We start from the raw sequence: 19,008 nt of genomic DNA, 5'->3' as shown, positions 1-19,008 counted from the left end.
TAGGTCAGGATGTACAACAATACATCACATCAGCAAGGCAGGTAAATGCAACCATGGCTTTGACAGTTTTTCAAACTTCAATATGTTCTTTATATGAAGAGCAGCAAGACAGCCTCCTGCAGCAAGAGACAGGGAGATGGAGAGAGAGGCTGAGTTCTTCCTTCTTTCCTTAGAAGCTAGCTGGGTTATCTCTGTGCTCAGGAGGTGAAAATCTCCCTTTGGCATGGCAACATTTTTCTCCTGATGTTTTACTGGTGCTGCAAGTTATAACTGTGTACCTTGGAAGAGTTTTTGGGTCCAAGAGTTCAGACGACAATGACAAAACTGTTGGGGCTCTCTGGGTTTTGGGGGAATGTTAGAGGGCTCAGCAGGAGAGTTTAAAGACACAGAATCTCCATATTTTTGAGTTGTTGTTTGTTGTTTTTTCTTTTCTCTTGTGACTCAACAGGAAAATCTCCTCAGAGATTCTTCATACCTATTGCGAGAGCTTCATGTACAGCTTTTTTATTTGGGTTTTCTGTTGTTGTTTTGTTTGGTTTGGGTTTTGGTTTTTTGTTTTGTTTTATCTGTAATCCATGTGTAGTGTGACTACAGTGGCATGGACTAATTCTCCAAAAGTCTTGTGATATAATCACTGCTTTTATCATTGATAATTCTTTTCTTTTTTCACCCTTTGCTAGTCAATATTTATGGTAATTTTTAGACCAGCTGGAGAAGATTGGCCAGGAAAGGGAGGAAAGTAGAGATGTATCCATTTTTCACTTTGGTAATAACACTACTTTATCAGTGTCACTCCCTGACGACTACTGGCAGTTTCAGAAGTTAATAAAATGAGAAGTTATTTGGAACTGGTTCAAGAGAAGACACAGCATGTCTTTAATCCATTGGAGAGAAGAGGAAAAGTGAAGGTTACCATTTGTATTATCCCTGACGTTGGTGACCTGACTGGGGAAATTAGAGCCAGTAGTCCTGGAGAAAGCAGATCAGAAATACCATGTTCTTCTGTAGGGCTTCTGATCACTCTTTCAGCTAAGTGTCTTCTGGACTATTTTCTGTGGTGGTTAGATATCAGAAAGTGCTCTCAAGGATTACCTTGTGCATGACAAGGAAATACTGTTTTCTTTTCCTTTGTTGTTTTTTTCTATACAAAAACATAGGACTACAAGCCAGGGAGTCAGCCTGCTGTTCTGGCTGTGTGTTACCCAACAAAAAAGATATTTTCATCCTGAGGGGAGCCTGAATCCTAATTATATGTCCTGTTGGAAAGATGCACTCAGCAGTTTCTCAGGGAAACCAAGGTAGCAATGTTTGAGGTAGAGTGGTTGGCCCCCAGAGGAACAGATATAAGTGGGGAAAATTATGGAAAATATGCTCCTTGAAATGACTAAGTATGTTTTGGATGGTGCTGTATGTTTTTACAGTGCTGCTGAAACCTTCTAAAGAACTTCCCTCAAGTACTGAAGCCATGCTGGCTCAAGCTAGTCTGTCCCTGTACAAACTGTAGTGGGACTTCTCCATTTCTCAATTCCAAAATTTGATTATACTCTCGAAGGGATAAAGGAAACCAGATCTGTTGCACAGTCCTTTGTATTTAATAATGTCTGTGTGTAGAGCTAAAAAGATGCTATATCACCACTATGCTCTCTTCAACTACCTCAAAGAGGTTGGAGTGAGGAGGGAAACAGCCTCTTCTCCTTGGTGGTGTGTGACAGGACCAGAGGAAATGGATACAAGCTATGGCAGGGGAGGTTTAGGTTGGATATTAAGAAATATTTTTTCTCTGACAGGGTTGTCAGACATTGGAATAGTCTGCCCAGGGCAGTGGTGGAGTCACCAGCCCTGGAGGTATTTAAACAGCATGTGGGCCTGGTCCTTAGGGACATGGCTCAGAGGTGAACTTACAGTGTTGGTCAAAGTTGGACTGAATGATCCTGAAGGTGTCTTCCAACCAAAGACATTCTGTGATTCATCATCCTTTTAGATTCAGCTTCTGTGTCATTAGTCAGGTATTTTCTGTTCTGCTTTCCTGGAAATCTCTGGCTATTACCAGTGAGGGAAGAAATGTGGAAAGGGAAATTTTACCTGCAATCATGTACATCTACCCTGCTGTAAATTTAGTACTCTGCTTCGAGCCCAAACTAACTTGCTGGCAAGGATGATTGCTTTATGTGGCTTTCCCATCCTGGCCTGGAACCTGTGAGAGTTGGACTGTTCTTTAGATTCCCACCAGGGGTGCTAAAGCATCTCTCTCTTGAAGATGAAGTAAGTAACTGCAGTGCTTCATAAGTATTCGCTTGTCTCTACCTTCCTTTGTGTGTTAATGATTTCTTCCTATTTTACAGAGGCAGGGGGAGGTGTGGCTTGGGGAGGAAGGTGGTGTAGATTTCATAGGAGGAGCTGAGGGGATATTGGAAGCTTCATGCCCTGCATATGTGCTCAGCCAGGCAGAGGACATGGACAGAAGGACATCAGGGGGTCTTGCTGTGGTGCTCAGTTGGGCTGAGGGGGCACTGAGGGTCCTGCACAGAGCAGGAGTGGATGTGGAGTCAGCAGCCTCAAATAATGAGAGCACAGGAGCTTTATTTTCTGGAGCTATCCTTTTGGTGTTTAGACACTTCTCTTTGAATAAGAGTGTTGTAGTCTTGTTTATAGTAATTAAGGGTTTGCTCTCATTTTAAATAGTTGTTTTTGGCAACGTACATATTGTCTTCTCATAGGTACTGGTAATGTGAGGATGAAAACATTTACACAAGAATAAAAGTCAAGGAAGCAGGTGATTGACCGGTTTATCAACCTTAGCAGGCAGTTTTTTCCCAAGCCATCATGGTAGTTATGGTAAATTTACTCTGGATTGCTTAAGGGTGTGATCCTATACAGTGTGTACAACACGAGGGCAGCTCCTTGAAATGAATGGGTAAAGGAGCAGGTGATCCTAAAGGAGCCAGTGTGGCTTTGGTGCTTTGATATCAGCCTTTTGGCCAATGGTTTGTTCCCTAGGAAAGTCTGGAATTGCCCTGCCACAGCACAGCTCAGAGCATAGGTGTTTTATGACCTTTTCCTGGAGCTTTTAGGTTAATTTTTAGTCTTTCTGGTAACGTCAGAACTTTTTGTCTACTTATAGCTATCACTTATCACAGTTGTGATCAGGGAGTTATTTATTTTCATTGCAAATGTTTGTATGCAACCAAGTGGCATGTCTGAACACTTCCCTCACTTCACTCAGCCCCTTTCTCCGGCTGAACTGACACTTGCAACTTCTCATCTCCTTCCTTTCCAGCTGTAAGGGTGACTAAAATCATGTTGCTGTGGTAACCCTGTCAGTTGTAAATGACTTGCCCGACTCAAATGAGTTGCACATGACTCTGTTGAGGATAAATCAGGATAAATCACAACATTTTATAGCATAAACAGATCACATTATTGTTGGCTGCTGTAAATTGGGAGGAACACGTGAGGGTTCTTGTGCCTACTTTTTCCTGCTGGGGTTGTGGCTGTGCTTGCAGCACATTTCAGACAATGAAGATGCTTTTTGTCGCAGTACAGAGTTGAGACTTCTATCACTGCAGCCAGTTCTGGGGAGGTGACAGATCAGATGCAGGCCTTAATTAAGATGAAATGTTACTGATAGAAAGCCCTGGGTAAGAGTAAGGAGTTTATAAATGCAGCTCAAAACCAGAGAACACAGGTATGCAAAACAGAATTTACCACCAAAATTTTATTTGTTACCAAGTTAAACAAAGATTAGAAAGCAAAGCTTTCCTGCCTTTTTTGGCACCTAAATCATACAAAATGTTATATGAGAAAGTGTACTGCTTATGCCTAATGCCTTACTTCAGTTTTACTACAGATACTTCTTTTCTTGGGAAGTACTCACTGCACAAATGTGACACTTTTCAGAGTGCTTCTTCCAGTTTTCTTCTGCTGTTTCCCAAAGCCTTGTGAAAACCACTGACAGCCAAAAAGAATCACTTTAAAATACCTTGAGCCATCCAGTCACAGATATATTCTCTAAACCATGTCTTATGCTAAGTCTTTGTCTTGGAGACTGATCATCACAGCACCAAAAATCATTGTAAGGAATGCAAAAAGGAGTTCTACTGGTCCTACCTGAGCTGTTCAATTTTCTTGTAGTGAAATGAGGCAACCAGGTGCCACTAATTACCAGGTAATGGGCATGAGCTTGTGTCAAGCCCACCTGTGCCTGATTAGGGCGGGCTCCCACTGCGCATGAGCAGGATTAGGGGGCCAATAAAAGGTGAGGCTTGAAGCAGAGGCTCAGCTCAGTCCTGAGCAAGCCAGCAGAGAGGTCAGTCGAGTCTGGAGCAGTAGCACCGAGCCAGGCTGACCAGTCCTGAGGGCAACAGACTCAGAGCACTACTGGTGAGTTTCTGCTGGAACACCTGTTTGGACCTTGGAGTGCTGTGCCCTAAGAGAGGTTTGTCTTGCAGCATTTTCTCTCTGAAAATTGATATTTTTCCTTTACATCTGAGCATTTTATTCTAGGTCTTAGGTCAAGTTTTTATCAGTTTCACAGTTATTCCCATGTGCCCACCTCCATTCTTGAAGTCCGTTCTGTTCCAAGGAGTGAAATGTATAAAGAAGCGAGGTTGTTATTATGTTTTTTTAATTTTAGATATCTTAATAACATAGTACGGTCTTTCCATTTTCTCAATCAGAATTGTCCAAGTGAATGGATCTTTGATTCCATAAGACCCAAACAGAACTGTATGATGATAGATCCAGAGCAATGTGTTAATTCACTGCTTGAGCTCAGAGTGATTGTTTTGTCTGACCATGGTTTTCCTTCCTTCTCTCTCTTTTCTACTTCTGTAAGCCAGGGATAAATGCAGCCTGGGGTCTCATCAGAAAAAAATAAATAAATCTGTGTTTTGATGTCTTTTACATCAAATATAAAATAGAAAACCATGACCTAGAAACACATTACTACAAAGCAAGTAGCCAGTTGGAAATGGGTAACTGAGCCTCTGGTTTGCAGATAGACTATGGTTAAGATAAGGCAGTTTTATGTTTCTGCTTAGAATTTCCTAATGGAGATACTAGTTCTGTGTTCTGTAGCAGCTTTAAAAAGATCTCATTAATGACTTGCCAAAGGAGTAAAATCTCATTCATTGACTTAATTGTCATTCAAAGATGACTTTAAAATATTATGGATACCTATATTGACTTTTTAGCATTCATGTGGTTATCTTCCATGATAATCTGATCTAGTGGTGAAACTCATTTTCCTCATTTAGAGATCTTCTCGTTGTAGCTGGATTTTCCAAACTGTTCACTAGAGTTTTTTGGAGTTTCATTTCTACATTGTTAGACATACTGCTCTCTCCACCTACTTTTTAGGATTGCTGATTGCTGGGCCTCACTGCTAAGATGCTATTTCCTGGTCTTCTCCCAGAAAAATGCTGCCAATTGGTTCTAGGGAAAAAATTTATAATTAGCATCAAAAGAGTCTACAGTGGCCAACCCATCTGCAGGTGTCCCAGATAAGGCTTCTAAAGCAGCCTGCAAGATGTTGGCTGCTGTAGCTGTTCTGACTGCACGGGCCAGCTCTTTCCTGAGAGGTTTGGGATGGGAGGGAGAATCCTCTGGTGTTTTCCATGGACAAGATACGATATGCTCTGCACCCCAAAAGACCTCAGGAATGAGGTGGCTCAGATTGTTGACTCCTTTTCCCTCGTCCTCACACTTGCCTCCTTCACATGAGTTTTGTTCTGATTTCTTCACAGAGTAGCTGCTTTTCTGCCAGGTGAGTTGAAATTGGCTTGCCAAGCAGTTAAACAGAGCAAATGTAAGGGAGGGCACAGGACCACCACTAATGTCAGTCTTGAGCTTTTGTCACCTTAACAGTGTCTTTTAACTCTAATATCTGTTCATTTGGTGCTTAATATCTTTGGGTCCAAGTGGAAGCAGCACTCCTCAAACACTGATACCACAGCTACTAACCATATGCCTAGAACCCAAATAGCCAATCTTTCTTGGTGGTAAGATGTTGAACATCCACTGTTATAGGAGTTATCTTTTGAAGAACTTCTTTTTGGGGGGAGATCAGGCTTGTTGTCACTATAAGGTCCTCACTATAACGTCAGTCAACAGCCTCAAGGAACTTCATCAAATAGTGATTGCTCATCTCTAAAGCAACCATGTATTTCTGTCCTCTTCTGTGGATGCTCAGCTAGTAAAAGAAGGACCTTTTGGCAGGTAATGAAACCCCACTTGACACATTCGTTCTGGGGCTTGTGGCTGTGAAAGTAAAAGATCACTGTTTCTCATCTACAACAAAATTGTTCTCAGTTTTTCTCCTTTGAGGGAAAGCAAATAAAGACAATTTTATGTTGTTTGTGACAAGCTTTTTCAGTAATCCATCCTGCTTCTCTCCTTCCTCAGAAGGGCCCATCACACCTGGATTCTGCCTTTGAGAGGAAACTGAGGTGCTGTTTGTGCATTTTGACCTTTTGGGGTTGTTTAGCAGTTGGCAAACCTGAAGGCATGGTACTGCTGTACCTTCACAGTTGTTTGTGTGTATGGGCAAAGCATCTTGAAGGGTTTCAGTTACTGCAAGGTAATGAGTTTTCTCTAATCTTGCTCATCTTGGAGACCTTTTTTAAAACAGCAGAACTAGAGAAACTGCTGGGTGAATATTCTGAGGTTTTCTTAAAAGTGGGTTTTTTCAAAGTGAGTGATAAAAGCAGAGGAGATATATGCCTTGTCTTTAAAAGCTGTACCTTTCTTTCCCCTCCCTCCAGCTAGGAAAATCATTATTTTAGAAGATGAGAAGCTGAAATACAGAGTCCCACCTAGGGCTTCTTTTCCTGTCTAATTGTATGAGTCTTTCCACCTAACTTAAGCACAGGGGAGGACAGACAGCAGAGCTATGGCTTTTTGGCAGTTCCTTCTTGCAGCTGTGCTGCTCTCTCTGGGTCAGCTTGCAGTAGAGAATTTTGGTTCAAGCACCAGCAACACTGCTAAACCACTTTGTGATGAGGTCAAGAGTTGAATAATCATCCTGTTGATAAGTGAGTGAGCCAGAAATTCCATTCAAAAAGGACAGTGACTCCCTGTGCTGCTTACCTATTATAGGTCACAGAAATCATGAAGGGAAAATGAGGGACCCAGGGCACTGTAGCACATGACTGTTTATGTAACTGTGACTTTCAGGTTTTATTTGCTGCTGTTGATGTCATAGGAGGTGTTAAGGCAGGCTTTCTGTGTCTTTATTAAAATCATGATTTTCTTGCAAGCATCCCTATGGGAAAGTCAGCATGGCTGCTGCTCTGGATGTATAGTCTGATCAGATGTGGCCATAAGTGATTTTTAGAGGGGGTGCCTGTGGGGTGTCAGTGCACAGTGTGCCAGCTTCTCTGAGGTAGTCTACAACACACACATCCCCATCTTCTGATGGGGGTGGTAACCCACAGAGGATGTGCAGCACAAAGTAATGATATTCACTCTTACTTGAAATGCTTAAAAACCAGCTTAAATACAACAAGAATAGTCTGTGAGCAGCTAAACTCAGCAATCCATGTAGGATACTTCAGAACAGACTTGTCAGATATCAGTGCCATTTTGAGGTCTGTCCATGCTGCTTTCTGTGGTACCTGTCTGAAATCAGCAAGGGTTTGTGTGAAGCTGTCACCCAGAGGCAATGTGCATTAGAAAATGATGTGCTACTAGCAAGTAAACTCTTGTAATTTTTACCATGGCTAAAATGATGCACTTACACAGTGTACATAGTTTACCTAAAGATATCTACAGTATCCAGTCCTTGGCTCCTTTATTCTTTTCTGTATTACCTGAACCGCACTGAATTCTGATGTGACACTTTTGTGGCTGATAGTTCTCACTGAATTTGCCATTTGCTGTTTGGACTTCAAGTTCCTCTCCTCTAATGTCACCCTGGAACTCCTTCAGTATAGCTTCTGCTTTCCTTGTTCCATTAGAACTTGGTTCTGCCAGGCTAGAAATCAGTCTCTGACAAATTTCAGTTCCTTCTGCACCAGTAGTACTTAGGGGGCTTGGCTGAAGGAAGTGAGCATCCTTCTGTATTCCAGTTCTAAGGGACAGAAGTTCCTGGACTATTGCAGAGCAAAGATGGAGACGTTGTGGGCCTGTGTTCTGTTCTTGAATGTGCAGCCCTCATGTGATGGGAATCTCCTGTTATTTGGATATGATGCTGATGGTAGGAGTCACAATAGAACCCAGGCCACAGCACCTAGAAAATTATGGTGTTCTGAAATGGACTGCAAGAAAAGCAAATTTTGGCCTGTGACATGATCTCTAACCCTCAGTTGAGGGTTCTAAGGCAGACATGGGAAACTATCCTGGAGGCCAAAGGTAAGCACACCCTTTTATACCCTATCATCTGCATTTGGGTCACAAGAACCCCATGCAATGCTGTAGGCTTGGGGAAGAATGGCTGGAAAGCTTCTTGGAAGAAAAGGACCGGGGGGTTGCTGGTCAACAGCTGGCAGAATATGAGCCAGCAGTGTGCCCAGGTGGCCAAGAAAGCCAACAGCATCCTGGCCTGGATCAGGAACAGTGTGGCCAGCAGGACCAAGTAGGGGATTGTCCCCATGTACTTGGCACTGGTGAGGCCACAGCTTGAATCCTGTGTTCAGTTCTGGGTCCCTCTCACTACAAGAAGGATGTGGAGGTACTGGAGAGTGTCCAGAGAAGAGCAATCAATCTGGCAAAAGGTCCAGAGAACAAGTGCTGTGAGGAGAGGCTGAGGGAACTGGGATGGTTTTAGTTTGGAGAAGAGGAGCCTGAGGGGAGGCATTATCATTCCCCTACCTGGAGGTTGTAGTGAGGTTGATGTTGGCCTCTCCTCCCAAGTAAATAACAAGAATGAGAAGAAATAGCCTGAAGCTGCACCAGGAGACATTTATACTAGGTAGTAGGAAGAATTTCTTTAGTGGAAGGGTAGTCAGGCACTGGCACAGGGAGGTGATGGATTCACCATTCCTGGAGGTATTAAAAAACCAAACATGTAGATGAGGCACTTGAGGACGTGCTCTAGTGGGCTTGGTGGGTTTTTTTCTGGGTTGAAAGTTGGACTCACTGGTCTGAGAGTTCTTTTCCAACTGTAATGATTGTTTGATCTTTTCCTTGTTAATCTGCTGCTTCTCTCCATTTATTCCCCTTTTCTTTCTATTCTTGATAAAAGTCACACAAGTTTAGGCTCTAGGTTGCTCAGCTATTGTCTCTGCCTTATTTTTGATGCATCTGCCTATTTACTTGGTCTTAAACTGTTCAACTGAGTCAAGCTGTGTTTCCTCAGAACTCCTTATGGATGGCTTTCTGCTTGATTTAAGTTTAATGCATTCTCTTAAATTCTTTAGCTATCTTTGCAGAGCTCCTCAGTTCCCTAGTGTAAATCTATTACTCACTGCTAGCTCTTTCAGTAGACATAGTTCTAGTGTTTAGTATAATACAGACAGTTCTTTGTGACAGGCATTAGAGGTGGACTTAGGAAGATGACCTGTGTGCCAAATAGCCAACAAACACAAGTGTAACTTTATTTAGATGTACACAAACTTGAATGATCATATCTGAAATTCTTATATAGATCAAGATATTTGATATCAAGGTAATAGAAATGAGGTCCGACTCTTCTATTCTTTTAAATCCTGATCTGTAGATTCCCCAGATTTTTCTTGAAATGTAAGTGCTGAACTTAGGGCAATTTATCTTGTTAATCTCATCAGCAATTTTCCTGTGTGCATTTCTTTGCAATTATTTTTTTAATTGTTTTAATTTTCATCCTGCAATCCCATAATTACAATTTCCATATGTTTCATAGCACTGTAGCATATGAATTTACAACGTTAATTCTGTATTGAAGTTCTTTAATTTATTCATTGCACTGAATGAATAAAGTGAAATTTTGCCCCACTTAGCATGAAGATTCAGTGTCTTTGGTGTAAGTTCCTTAGCTGTAGCCTCTTCTTAGAGAATCTCTGGTCCAAATGGTGTCCTTACCCATGTCTGTTGCTCAGTGCCACAACTTGGGAGAATCTTCCCTTTTCCATGTGCTGCATGTGGAAATGTGCATGATCTGGGAACATGCATGTGCTTCTGTTCTAGCCTGCTACTTTCATATTTCTCTGCTCCAAGTCCCACAAAGTGAAACTGTGGATCATCTCACACTTGCCACTTTTAGGAATAGCATGTTTACATTATGATGGGAACAATTAAGCTTTCCAGCATTTGTATTTGTTGGGTCAGTGTATAAATCAACAAACAAGCTTGTCTTTCCCAGTTTTCAGGTACAAGTAGTTTGGGTAAGTTAATATTTACGTTTCTATTGATATCGGGGTCAAACTCTAATCACCACCCTGAGTAAAAGGGCAGATGCTTACCATGTGAAATAACAAACTTTGGGATCAATAAGATTTTTCTGTCAAACTGATCTCTTGAAGAGGGAACAGATTCTCCATATTTGACAAGAAGCAGATGAGTGGGCAAGCAGAGGAGCCTGACACTTCTTTCAACAGTGCTTCTGCACACAGTTGTGGCTTTGCCAGAAATCGTTTGGTATTGGGCTACAGCAGTGGCAGCAGCTGCACAGTGGCACCTTGGTGCCTTTTGTTATCACTGAGAGGCATGAGAAGTCCTTGAGTGAGGCTCCTCTGGTGGGGCAGTCCCAAAGCACACAGGACGTATCTAACTTCCACTGGCCTCTTGCAGTTGCAAATGGTTTGGGAAGCAGTTCTCCATCCAACACTGCCATGAAAATCAGGAAAGAGAAGCATTGAGAAGTCTCAGCTCTTGAATCATAGTGAGAAAAGGCAAGCCAATGAGTGATTACTCTGTAAAAGTTGGAGAGATTCCCAGCCAGGTCTTGTTCCAAATTAAGTCAGTGAGAATTTACCCTTAACTCTGAAGTTATCTTTTCCTGCTCTGCAACTTCATAAGGTTTCCTACCCATCTTTAGCATTTCAGGCTGCAATAGAAATGTAATGCAAATAGCTCAATGTTTGTAAGAAACTCTCTAGTAATAAACTATGGCATGTTTATGGTGGAAAGAAGAAATTTTAATGTGATATTACATTTCTGTTCCTAGCTTTCAAGGACTTTTCACTGGAGGTCTTTAGCCATGTTGCAAGAGAAGGGAAAAACATGTCATGCAGATCTGTGACAGACCTGAAAACCAGCTGAAGGTTCTTGAGAGCTGACTCATAGGGCTTGGCTTCTGTTTCAGGCAAACCTGGTCTGGTGTCCCATGAAGCCTCTGAGTTCTGAGGGAAAGTTTTATTTACCTTGAAGCAATAGGAAAGTTGGTGGATTGGGTTGGTTTTTCCTTGAGTTCTCAAGCTTGTTCAGACTCACAGGTTCACAAGTCAAAGTGAATCAAAATCCTTCCCTGAAGGCCTTGAATGGCTGCTCTGCTTAGAAATGAAATCACCAGGCTTCACTGTTATGCTTCTAAACCAATTCACCAGTGTTTAAAAGGAGGTTTGGCACAGCTTGTGGTAAGACACCAGTGCTGGCTTTGTCAGCATTAACTTCACAGCCTTCAGATCCTGTGGGCTGGGTATTGAGGGAATTACTGAGAAGAGGAAAATTGGAACTCTGTCAGCAGTTAGAGGTCTGGTTTCTGGGTACAGAAAGAAACTGTGTTGGTGGGACAAACAAACAAAACCAGCTGGCTTCTGGGATAGATATCCTGCAAAGGGAGTTCACCCTTAGTCACAGAGACTGCTTGGAGATTGGAGGGTGCTTGAGTGGTTACAGGTAGATCAGCAACAGGAGGCAGAGCTCTCCCTGCGCTACCCAAAGAGGAGGGAAATGCTGGCTTGATACCAAGCCTTCAAATCATAGAACAGAGTCATAGAATGTGTCGGGTTGGAAGGGATCTTTAAAGGTCATCTAGTCCAACCTGCCCTGCAATGAGCAGGGACTTCTCCAACCAGATCAGGTTAATCAGAGCCCTGTCAAGCCTGACCTTGAATGTTTCCAGGGGTGGGGTCTCCACCAGCTCTCTAAGCCACCTCTTCCAGTGTTTCACCAACTTCATAGTGAAGAACTTCCTAATATCTAACCTAAACTAACCTAAATCTACTCTGCTCTAGTTTCAGACCTTCACTCCTCATCCTATCACTACACACTCTTGTAAACCATCCCTCCCCAGCTTTCCTGTAGCCCCTTCAGGTACCGGAAGTTGCTGCTTTAAGTTCTCCCCAAAGCCTCCTCCCTCTCCAGGCTGAGCAACTCCAGCCTCTCAGCTTCATAGGAAAGATGCTCCAGCCCTCTGATCATTTTTGTGTCCGTTCTCTGGACTTGCTCCAACAGCTCCATGTCCTTCTTATGCTGACAGCCTCAGAACTGGGCACAGTATTCCAGGTGGGGACCCACCAGAGTAGAGGGGGAGAATCCTCTCCCTGGATCTGCTGGCCATGCTGCTTGGGATGCAGCCCAGGATGTGATTGGCTTTCTGGGCTGGAAGAGCAGACACTGTTGGCTTTTCCTCCACCAGTCCTCCCAAGTCCCTTCCTGCAGGGCTGCTCTCTGTCACATCATCCCCCATGAAATGAAGAGTACTGCACTCCTGCTGCTCCCTGTCAGTAAAATGTTTGTTGGCTGCTTCTCATATAGGCAAGACTAATGCAGAATGTACATGTCTGGAAAAAGTTTCTCTCTCTCCTGCTGTTGGTACCTTCTTTTTTTGGATCGAGTGTAGTTACTGTTGAAGAAAGCTGTATTGTGGCTATGCCATAGCAGGCATAGTTCCTTTCCTTCCATCCTCACCATCAACTTCAGATATCAGTGTCCTGTTCCTCAGCTACTCTGAGTGTTCCCTGAGATACCAACTTTAGAGAGGGGGATAGGTAGTGCAAGTGCTTGTAGAATGTTACCTCTGTGTTCAGAGCAAAAAATGGTGCAGTGGAAAGGAATCATTTATTTCCAGTGCATAGAGGATGAATAAGATTGAGAGATTTGTAAAATGGTGTTATTTAACTGAAATTTTAAAGGCTTGTTGTGATTGGGAAAAATATCAATTAAGAATTTGAAGTATGTGGCAAGGAACTGAGTCTGGAGATGTAGTAAGCTGGACATTTTTCTAAACCAGAAACCCATTTCCTCTTGTAACCATTCACAGTTAAGTATCTCTCTGTAATTTTTGCATGAGTTTCTGAATGAGGGAAAATCCTGCTTATGGATGTGGAGCGGAGTCACAGGGACAGCAGGGTTTGCAGGGGGGAGGAGGGACTGTTTTAACACAGACAGATGTAAGCAGACATATGGATGGTGCAGTGGTAGGACACAGGCTGGCTCTGCTCTGGCTCAGAAACTGTGTAGTGGGGTCAGGTCTAGGCTGTGTCCCAGGGGATGCACCCTGCTCCTGGTCTGTCAGTTCAGGCAAAGTGCCAGTAAGATGCTCTTTTGTCTTCCTATCCAAAACTGGCCTGAGTGGACTGATCTCTCATCTGAGTGCACCCAACTGTATGGATGTGCCTCAAGTTACTTTTTAATGTTCCCAGGGTGAAAAGGGAATGCATGCAGTCCTCCCTTAACCTGGATGAGTGCTGCCTTAACTGATTAGCATCTGTCTTCTTTATTTGAATGTGTGTGGTATTGGCCTCTAGCACATGTTAGTGTTAATCTTCATGTGTTTGTGATGTTAACTGGATAGTATCAAAATAATATTTTGTTAAGTGCTTTGGATTTTGCTAGGGTTTTTTGTTTGGTTGGTTAGGTTTTTTAATAGGAAAAATGTTGGCCCTTTTCTGCTTGAGTTACTAATCTAAGGTAACTGAGTCGTTTAATTGTGGGCTCTTAAGTCATTGGTGATTTTTTTTTCCAGAGTCTTGAGTAAAATCAACTAATCTGAGAGACTATTCTTCATATTCTCTATAATGTGTAAAAAAAGATAAGTCTTTACTTTCAGAGTGTATGTTGATAACTCTACAGTCATGTAGAGATATCATTCATTGGACCAAAGCAATACTATAAATCTTAAGTTTTTATTCATCTACTTCTCTCCAAGTTTTATAATTTGCTGGAATTAAATAGGGAATCTGTGAATAAGGTATGACCACAGGTACAGTATATACTGGACAGACTTATTTCAAGAATGTCAGTGGAGGGTTATATTAAATCCTTTTGTTTTGCTTAGTACAATTACAAAGATGCTTTTGCAGCTTGGGACATTGAGTCTAAAAGCAAAACATGTGAGAGGTATCTGGCAAGGGAAGATAACATGAATTTATTCCTAGCATTTCTGCTGTTCTTAACCACATTCTGAGCGGCCAGCAAGATCTGCAAAAAGCCTTGATCATGTCTCCATGACTTTGAATACCTGTCAGGAAGAAGAGCAGTCCAAGGTCACAGTGCTTTAAACACTGTCATTTAGCTCTCAGGAGGGACTGGGTGTGTTGCAGTTACTGGAAAGGAGATGTAACCACTGCATGGAAACCAACTTGTGTTTGTTTGGTTGGTTTTGTTCTTTTTCAGCTAAACTAAGTTCTGTTTTGGATGGTCTTTAAACTTTAACATAAATGAAGGGTGACAAGCAAATGAAAAGCAAGTAGTGTCTATATAAAAAGAAAAACCTGGAAAAAAACAAAACAAACAAAAAAACCCACCTGCAAATTAGTTTTGTTTGTATGTTATTCCTTTCCCAAATAATTAGACAGATGAGAGCTGTAGTCTGCCTTTATATATCTGACCTATCAGCTATTCAGGAATAAATTGTGTATTAACAGTACAAATTGTAATTTATTTTAGATAGGGGTCACTGCAGGACTGAGCTGAAATTTAACATCACTGAAGAAACTGCTTTGAGCAGCTGCACACCTGACCTGCTGGCTGCACAAAGCTGCAAGTAGCCAGTGATTTCTGGGCCTGTTAAACCCCTGTTTTATACCACAGAGTTTGGGATATTTTGCAGGGTGCACAGTCTATAAGGATAATGAAATATCTGCAATATATGACTAAATGTATATTCTGTACATTTGTATGAAGTTTCAGCTGGTTTAGGTATCTTGACTGAAAGATGACAGGCTTGTCATGATCAGAGTCTTTCTTTTTTCTTTCTTTGAAGACTGATCTTCAAAAAACTTTTTCCTGGTCACTCAATACAAGCTGATGCCAAGTCCAGGCACTTTAGGGGGATGTCAACTGGCTGTTCAGGAAGCTCATGTAGAGGCCAGGTATACTTCATGCTAAGAATCTTTTTTACACAGATTTGGTGTAACACTTTTGTTCTTGGTTCCACACAGATGGTACCAGACAGGAAGAAGTGGAAGGTGAACTCAGTGAGGAAGAACGCTGGTTTGGAAATTCTTCAGAAACTCCTTCAGAAGCATCATATGGAGAAGTCCAGGAGAACTTTAAGTTATCTCTTGAGGACAGAATCCAAGAGCAGTCCACTTCCCCAGATACTTCTTTGGGAAGTGCAACTCCTAGCAGCAACACAGCAGAGCTGGGACCTGTTGAAAATGAGGTGCTAAGAGACACATTACAGAGCAAAGAGCACCTCTCTCCTGATGTGTCATCTCTGGGTGAAGAAGAACCTCCTGGTCCCAATAAGCCTCTGAGCAGTAACCTGAGGAGGCTGCTGGAGGCTGGGTCCCTCAAGCTGGATGGTGCTGTTACAGTCAATGGCAGAGTCGAGTCCCCTGTAAATCTTGGCTCAAATCTCTCCTTCTCTCCACCTGCTCATCATGCCCAGCAGCTAAGTGTTCTTGCCAGGAAGCTTGCTGAGAAACAGGAACAAAGTGACCAATACAACGCAAGTAGTCACTTTATATGGAATCAAGGTAAGTGGTTGCCAAACTCAACCACCACCTGTGGTTTGTCCCCTGATTCAGCTATCCTGAAACTTAAAGCTGCAGCCAATGCTGTTCTGCAGGACAAATCTCTATCAAGGACTGAAGAGACTATAAGATTCGAATCCTTTTCCTCACCTTTTAGTTCTCAGTCAGCCAGCTCCACTTTAGCAGCTTTATCTAAGAAAGTGAGTGAAAGAAGCATGACTCCTGGGCAGGAGCACCCACCTCCAGCTAGTTCTTTCCTTTCTCTGGCTTCCATGACCTCTTCAGCTGCCCTTCTCAAGGAGGTGGCTGCAAGGGCTGCAGGCACCCTGTTGGCTGAGAAGAAGAAATCACTCATTGCTGAGGATCCCCTGCAGCTTTCTGAGATGAAGCAAGAGAAAGCCACTCCACCACAGTCTTTGGAATTACTGCTACTGCCAGTCCCTAAAGGAAGAGCATCCAAGCCCACTAGTGCAGGTATGGATACACTTTGAGCTACTAAATAAGATGTGTTTGGTTTGCAATAGGCTTATATAATAGCTCTTCAATGGGTCTGGATCTGGCTTGGTGCCATGTACTAAGATTAAGAAGTAGGTGCTTTAGGTAAACAAATAGAAAAGCTTTTTAAAATACCACATGAAGACCAAACTGTCACAAATCTTTCTATATTTGAAAGATGAGTGTACAGCTTAGTACCCTTTTTTTTTTTTCCCCCCATACAATAGTATGTCCCCCTCTACCAAGTTCAGAGTATGTCTACAAAAAATATTTAATGGAGAAGATCAAAAAATCCCTGTTAGGGAGCTCATAGTATCACTGAGCATGTACAATACTAGTGCTTTTGAAATACTTGACAAGGGAGAATTCTCCCTCCTGCTGTCTCAGTCACAAATGGACTTTTGTATTGTCGCTTACTACCCTGTCCTAATTTACCAGAGTACATTATTATGTTGCCACTTTTCATTAATTTATTTTGCAGCAGCTTGGTATTTTACAATGCTTTGTGGTTAAAAAAAAATAAATAAAAGCAAACTGCATTTTTTGCTCAACAAGAGCCATTTTACACTTCTGACTCCACCATTTCCAGTTGTTGGCAGTCAAGGAATCAGGCTTATAGGGGAAAAGAAGAATCAGTCTTGGTAACAAAAGCTTTCAAGAAATGGCAAGCCATGCAGGGAAATTTAAATGATCCATCTACAAAATAAGAAAAACAAGGTTTCTTTCATCTCCTTCTATAAAAAGGTCTCATGGATGCATTTTTCTGGTAGAACATATTGCTTCAGAGCACCAGTGTTCTCCCTGGTGTGGAGTGGTGGTCTGTGCAGAGGCAAAGGAAGCATTTCAGGTATCTTCACAGATGCACAGAGTGGTTCAGTATATTAGAGCTTCCAGCTGAAGCTTATTAATTCAATTATTAATTCAATATCAATTATTTATTCAAGCTTATTGGGAATACTAGCTTGACTCTAGAGGTGCAGCAAGCCACTGTGCAAACATGAAGCCTGACATGGGGGTTGTACATTTGCACTGCCACATTTCTGACACACTCTTTTCATTTAAGAGTACTATGAGGTCTGGTCTGTCTCTATGCAACTTTTGGTAAAAACTCACAGAGTAGAAGCTGCTGGATGGACAGCAAAGCTCAGAGGAAGAGGAGGGGGAAGGATGTGATGAGGTGCATCTGCTACCAGTCTTTTGGTTTGTGTTACATGTTCTAAAAATGCTGTGCCTGGTGTGTTTTGCTGAGGCAATTAAAGTGGCAAACTATTCCTGGGTCTGGCATAAGGTTTTAATTAGTGTAGATTAAGTCCTTTTTGGAGTAACATAGGCTAAACCAAGAAAAGGGCTTTTTATATGGGAATAGGATTACCCACAGTGGCTACACCAGTGTGCCTGTGGGCATTAATTTAATGTACCTTTCCCCATGAAGACAGGACTTAACATAAAGGCAGAAATTTGTAGAAAAGGAGTAAGGTTAAAGTTTATTTGAAGTTATTAATGTGCTTCCCGCTGAAGAAAAAGCTTGTAAGTTTTTATTGGGGAAATGCAAATGGTTTTGGTAAAGTCCAGCTTCGCTGTTCGACCAACAAACTGGGACTTGTTTGTGCAGTTTCTAGGAAGGGAGTGCAAGTGTGCTGGTAGTATTGCCACTCTATAAAGTAGCTCTGGTGCAGCAAATTCCTAGCAGCTATTCTTTTTGCTGAAGGCCCAAGCACATTGTGTTACTAAAAGATGACAATGGGGACTGACTGCCTCAGGTCCTTGGTAACCAAGGAACAACTATTAATTTTTTTATAATACATTGGAATAATATCCCCAGAGAAAGGGTGTTTCCTTTCAGTTCATATGCACTGGGCTGGTGCCAGTTGGCATCCAAGCAAACTTTATAGTGTAATGGTCATAACAAAAGTTCTTAAAGTCCATTTTCATATATGCTATAAAGTTTTTCCTTTCCAAATAATTAACTGACTGCAAATAAAAAGCAAGCTGTTGGTTAGCATATCTAGATATTGATTATGGAAAGCCAGACACCTTGATTCCTTCATCCATGGGGAAATGCAGCCTGCAAAAAGGAGGGCACTGTTGGGTGACCTTTGATTGAAGACTTCACTTTCTAGAAGGTGGACAGGGCAGCTGAGTGTGTATATTTGCCATGAAAATAAATGTCACACATTCCTCATTCCTTTTCACCTATGACCTAATGTCACTAGAAGCAAAAAATAGTATTTAATTCTATAACTTTTTATGGTTTTGAGTCTGATTACTCTTTGAGACATGAGGGGTTTTATCTTGTTCCCAGAGACATCTTTTCACAGTAAGCATAGTTTGAGAGGTGTCTTTTTCCCCTCTCATACTTTGAACTTCTAAGGTAATGGTGAGTTTGGTTGTTATGAATCTGATTCACTTACCAGCAACATCTAGCAGTCTTTGAGATCAAAACTCAGTGAGATTAATTAGATGTCAACAGGTAAGGAGTAGCAAAGATGGAGGCTACTTAAGAAGGAGTGAGTTCATAACAAGAGTATGCCTGCTGCTCCTCTGTCCACCACGTTGAGCTATTTGCTCATGATTATTGCAGGCAAGAAGCTGGACCCATGGCTTGTCAGAGCCATGAAGTAGAATTTCTGAACCTGCAGCAGTGTGTGCTTCCATAATGTGTCTTCTTTCATACTTAGCTAATGACTACCTAATCAGTTGAATCACGGTGGTTTTGTTTCTTACCTAATAGCAATAT

At 42.0% G+C, this 19,008-nt stretch overlaps 1 protein-coding gene across 4 annotated transcripts in view; it reads left to right on the top strand.

The window, feature by feature from the left end:
• Positions 1-19,008, top strand: part of ZNF827 (zinc finger protein 827) — a 97,620-nt gene that overhangs the window by 11,707 nt on the left and 66,905 nt on the right. For all 4 annotated transcript variants that reach the window (XR_003987580.1, XM_030450759.1, XM_030450758.1 and 1 more), the window contains exon 2: positions 15,240-16,250. Coding sequence is in view for 3 of the 4 variants with exons in the window: in XM_030450759.1 (XP_030306619.1) it covers positions 15,240-16,250 (1,011 nt within the window). In the remaining variant the exon portion in view is untranslated. The remainder of the gene's footprint in view (positions 1-15,239; positions 16,251-19,008) is intronic.

Source organism: Calypte anna, chromosome 4B (genome assembly GCF_003957555.1).
Source record: "Calypte anna isolate BGI_N300 chromosome 4B, bCalAnn1_v1.p, whole genome shotgun sequence".
Lineage (NCBI taxonomy): Eukaryota > Metazoa > Chordata > Aves > Apodiformes > Trochilidae > Calypte > Calypte anna.
The sequence above is the reverse complement of the archived record's forward strand: the minus strand, read 5'-3'. Positions and strand labels throughout refer to the sequence as shown.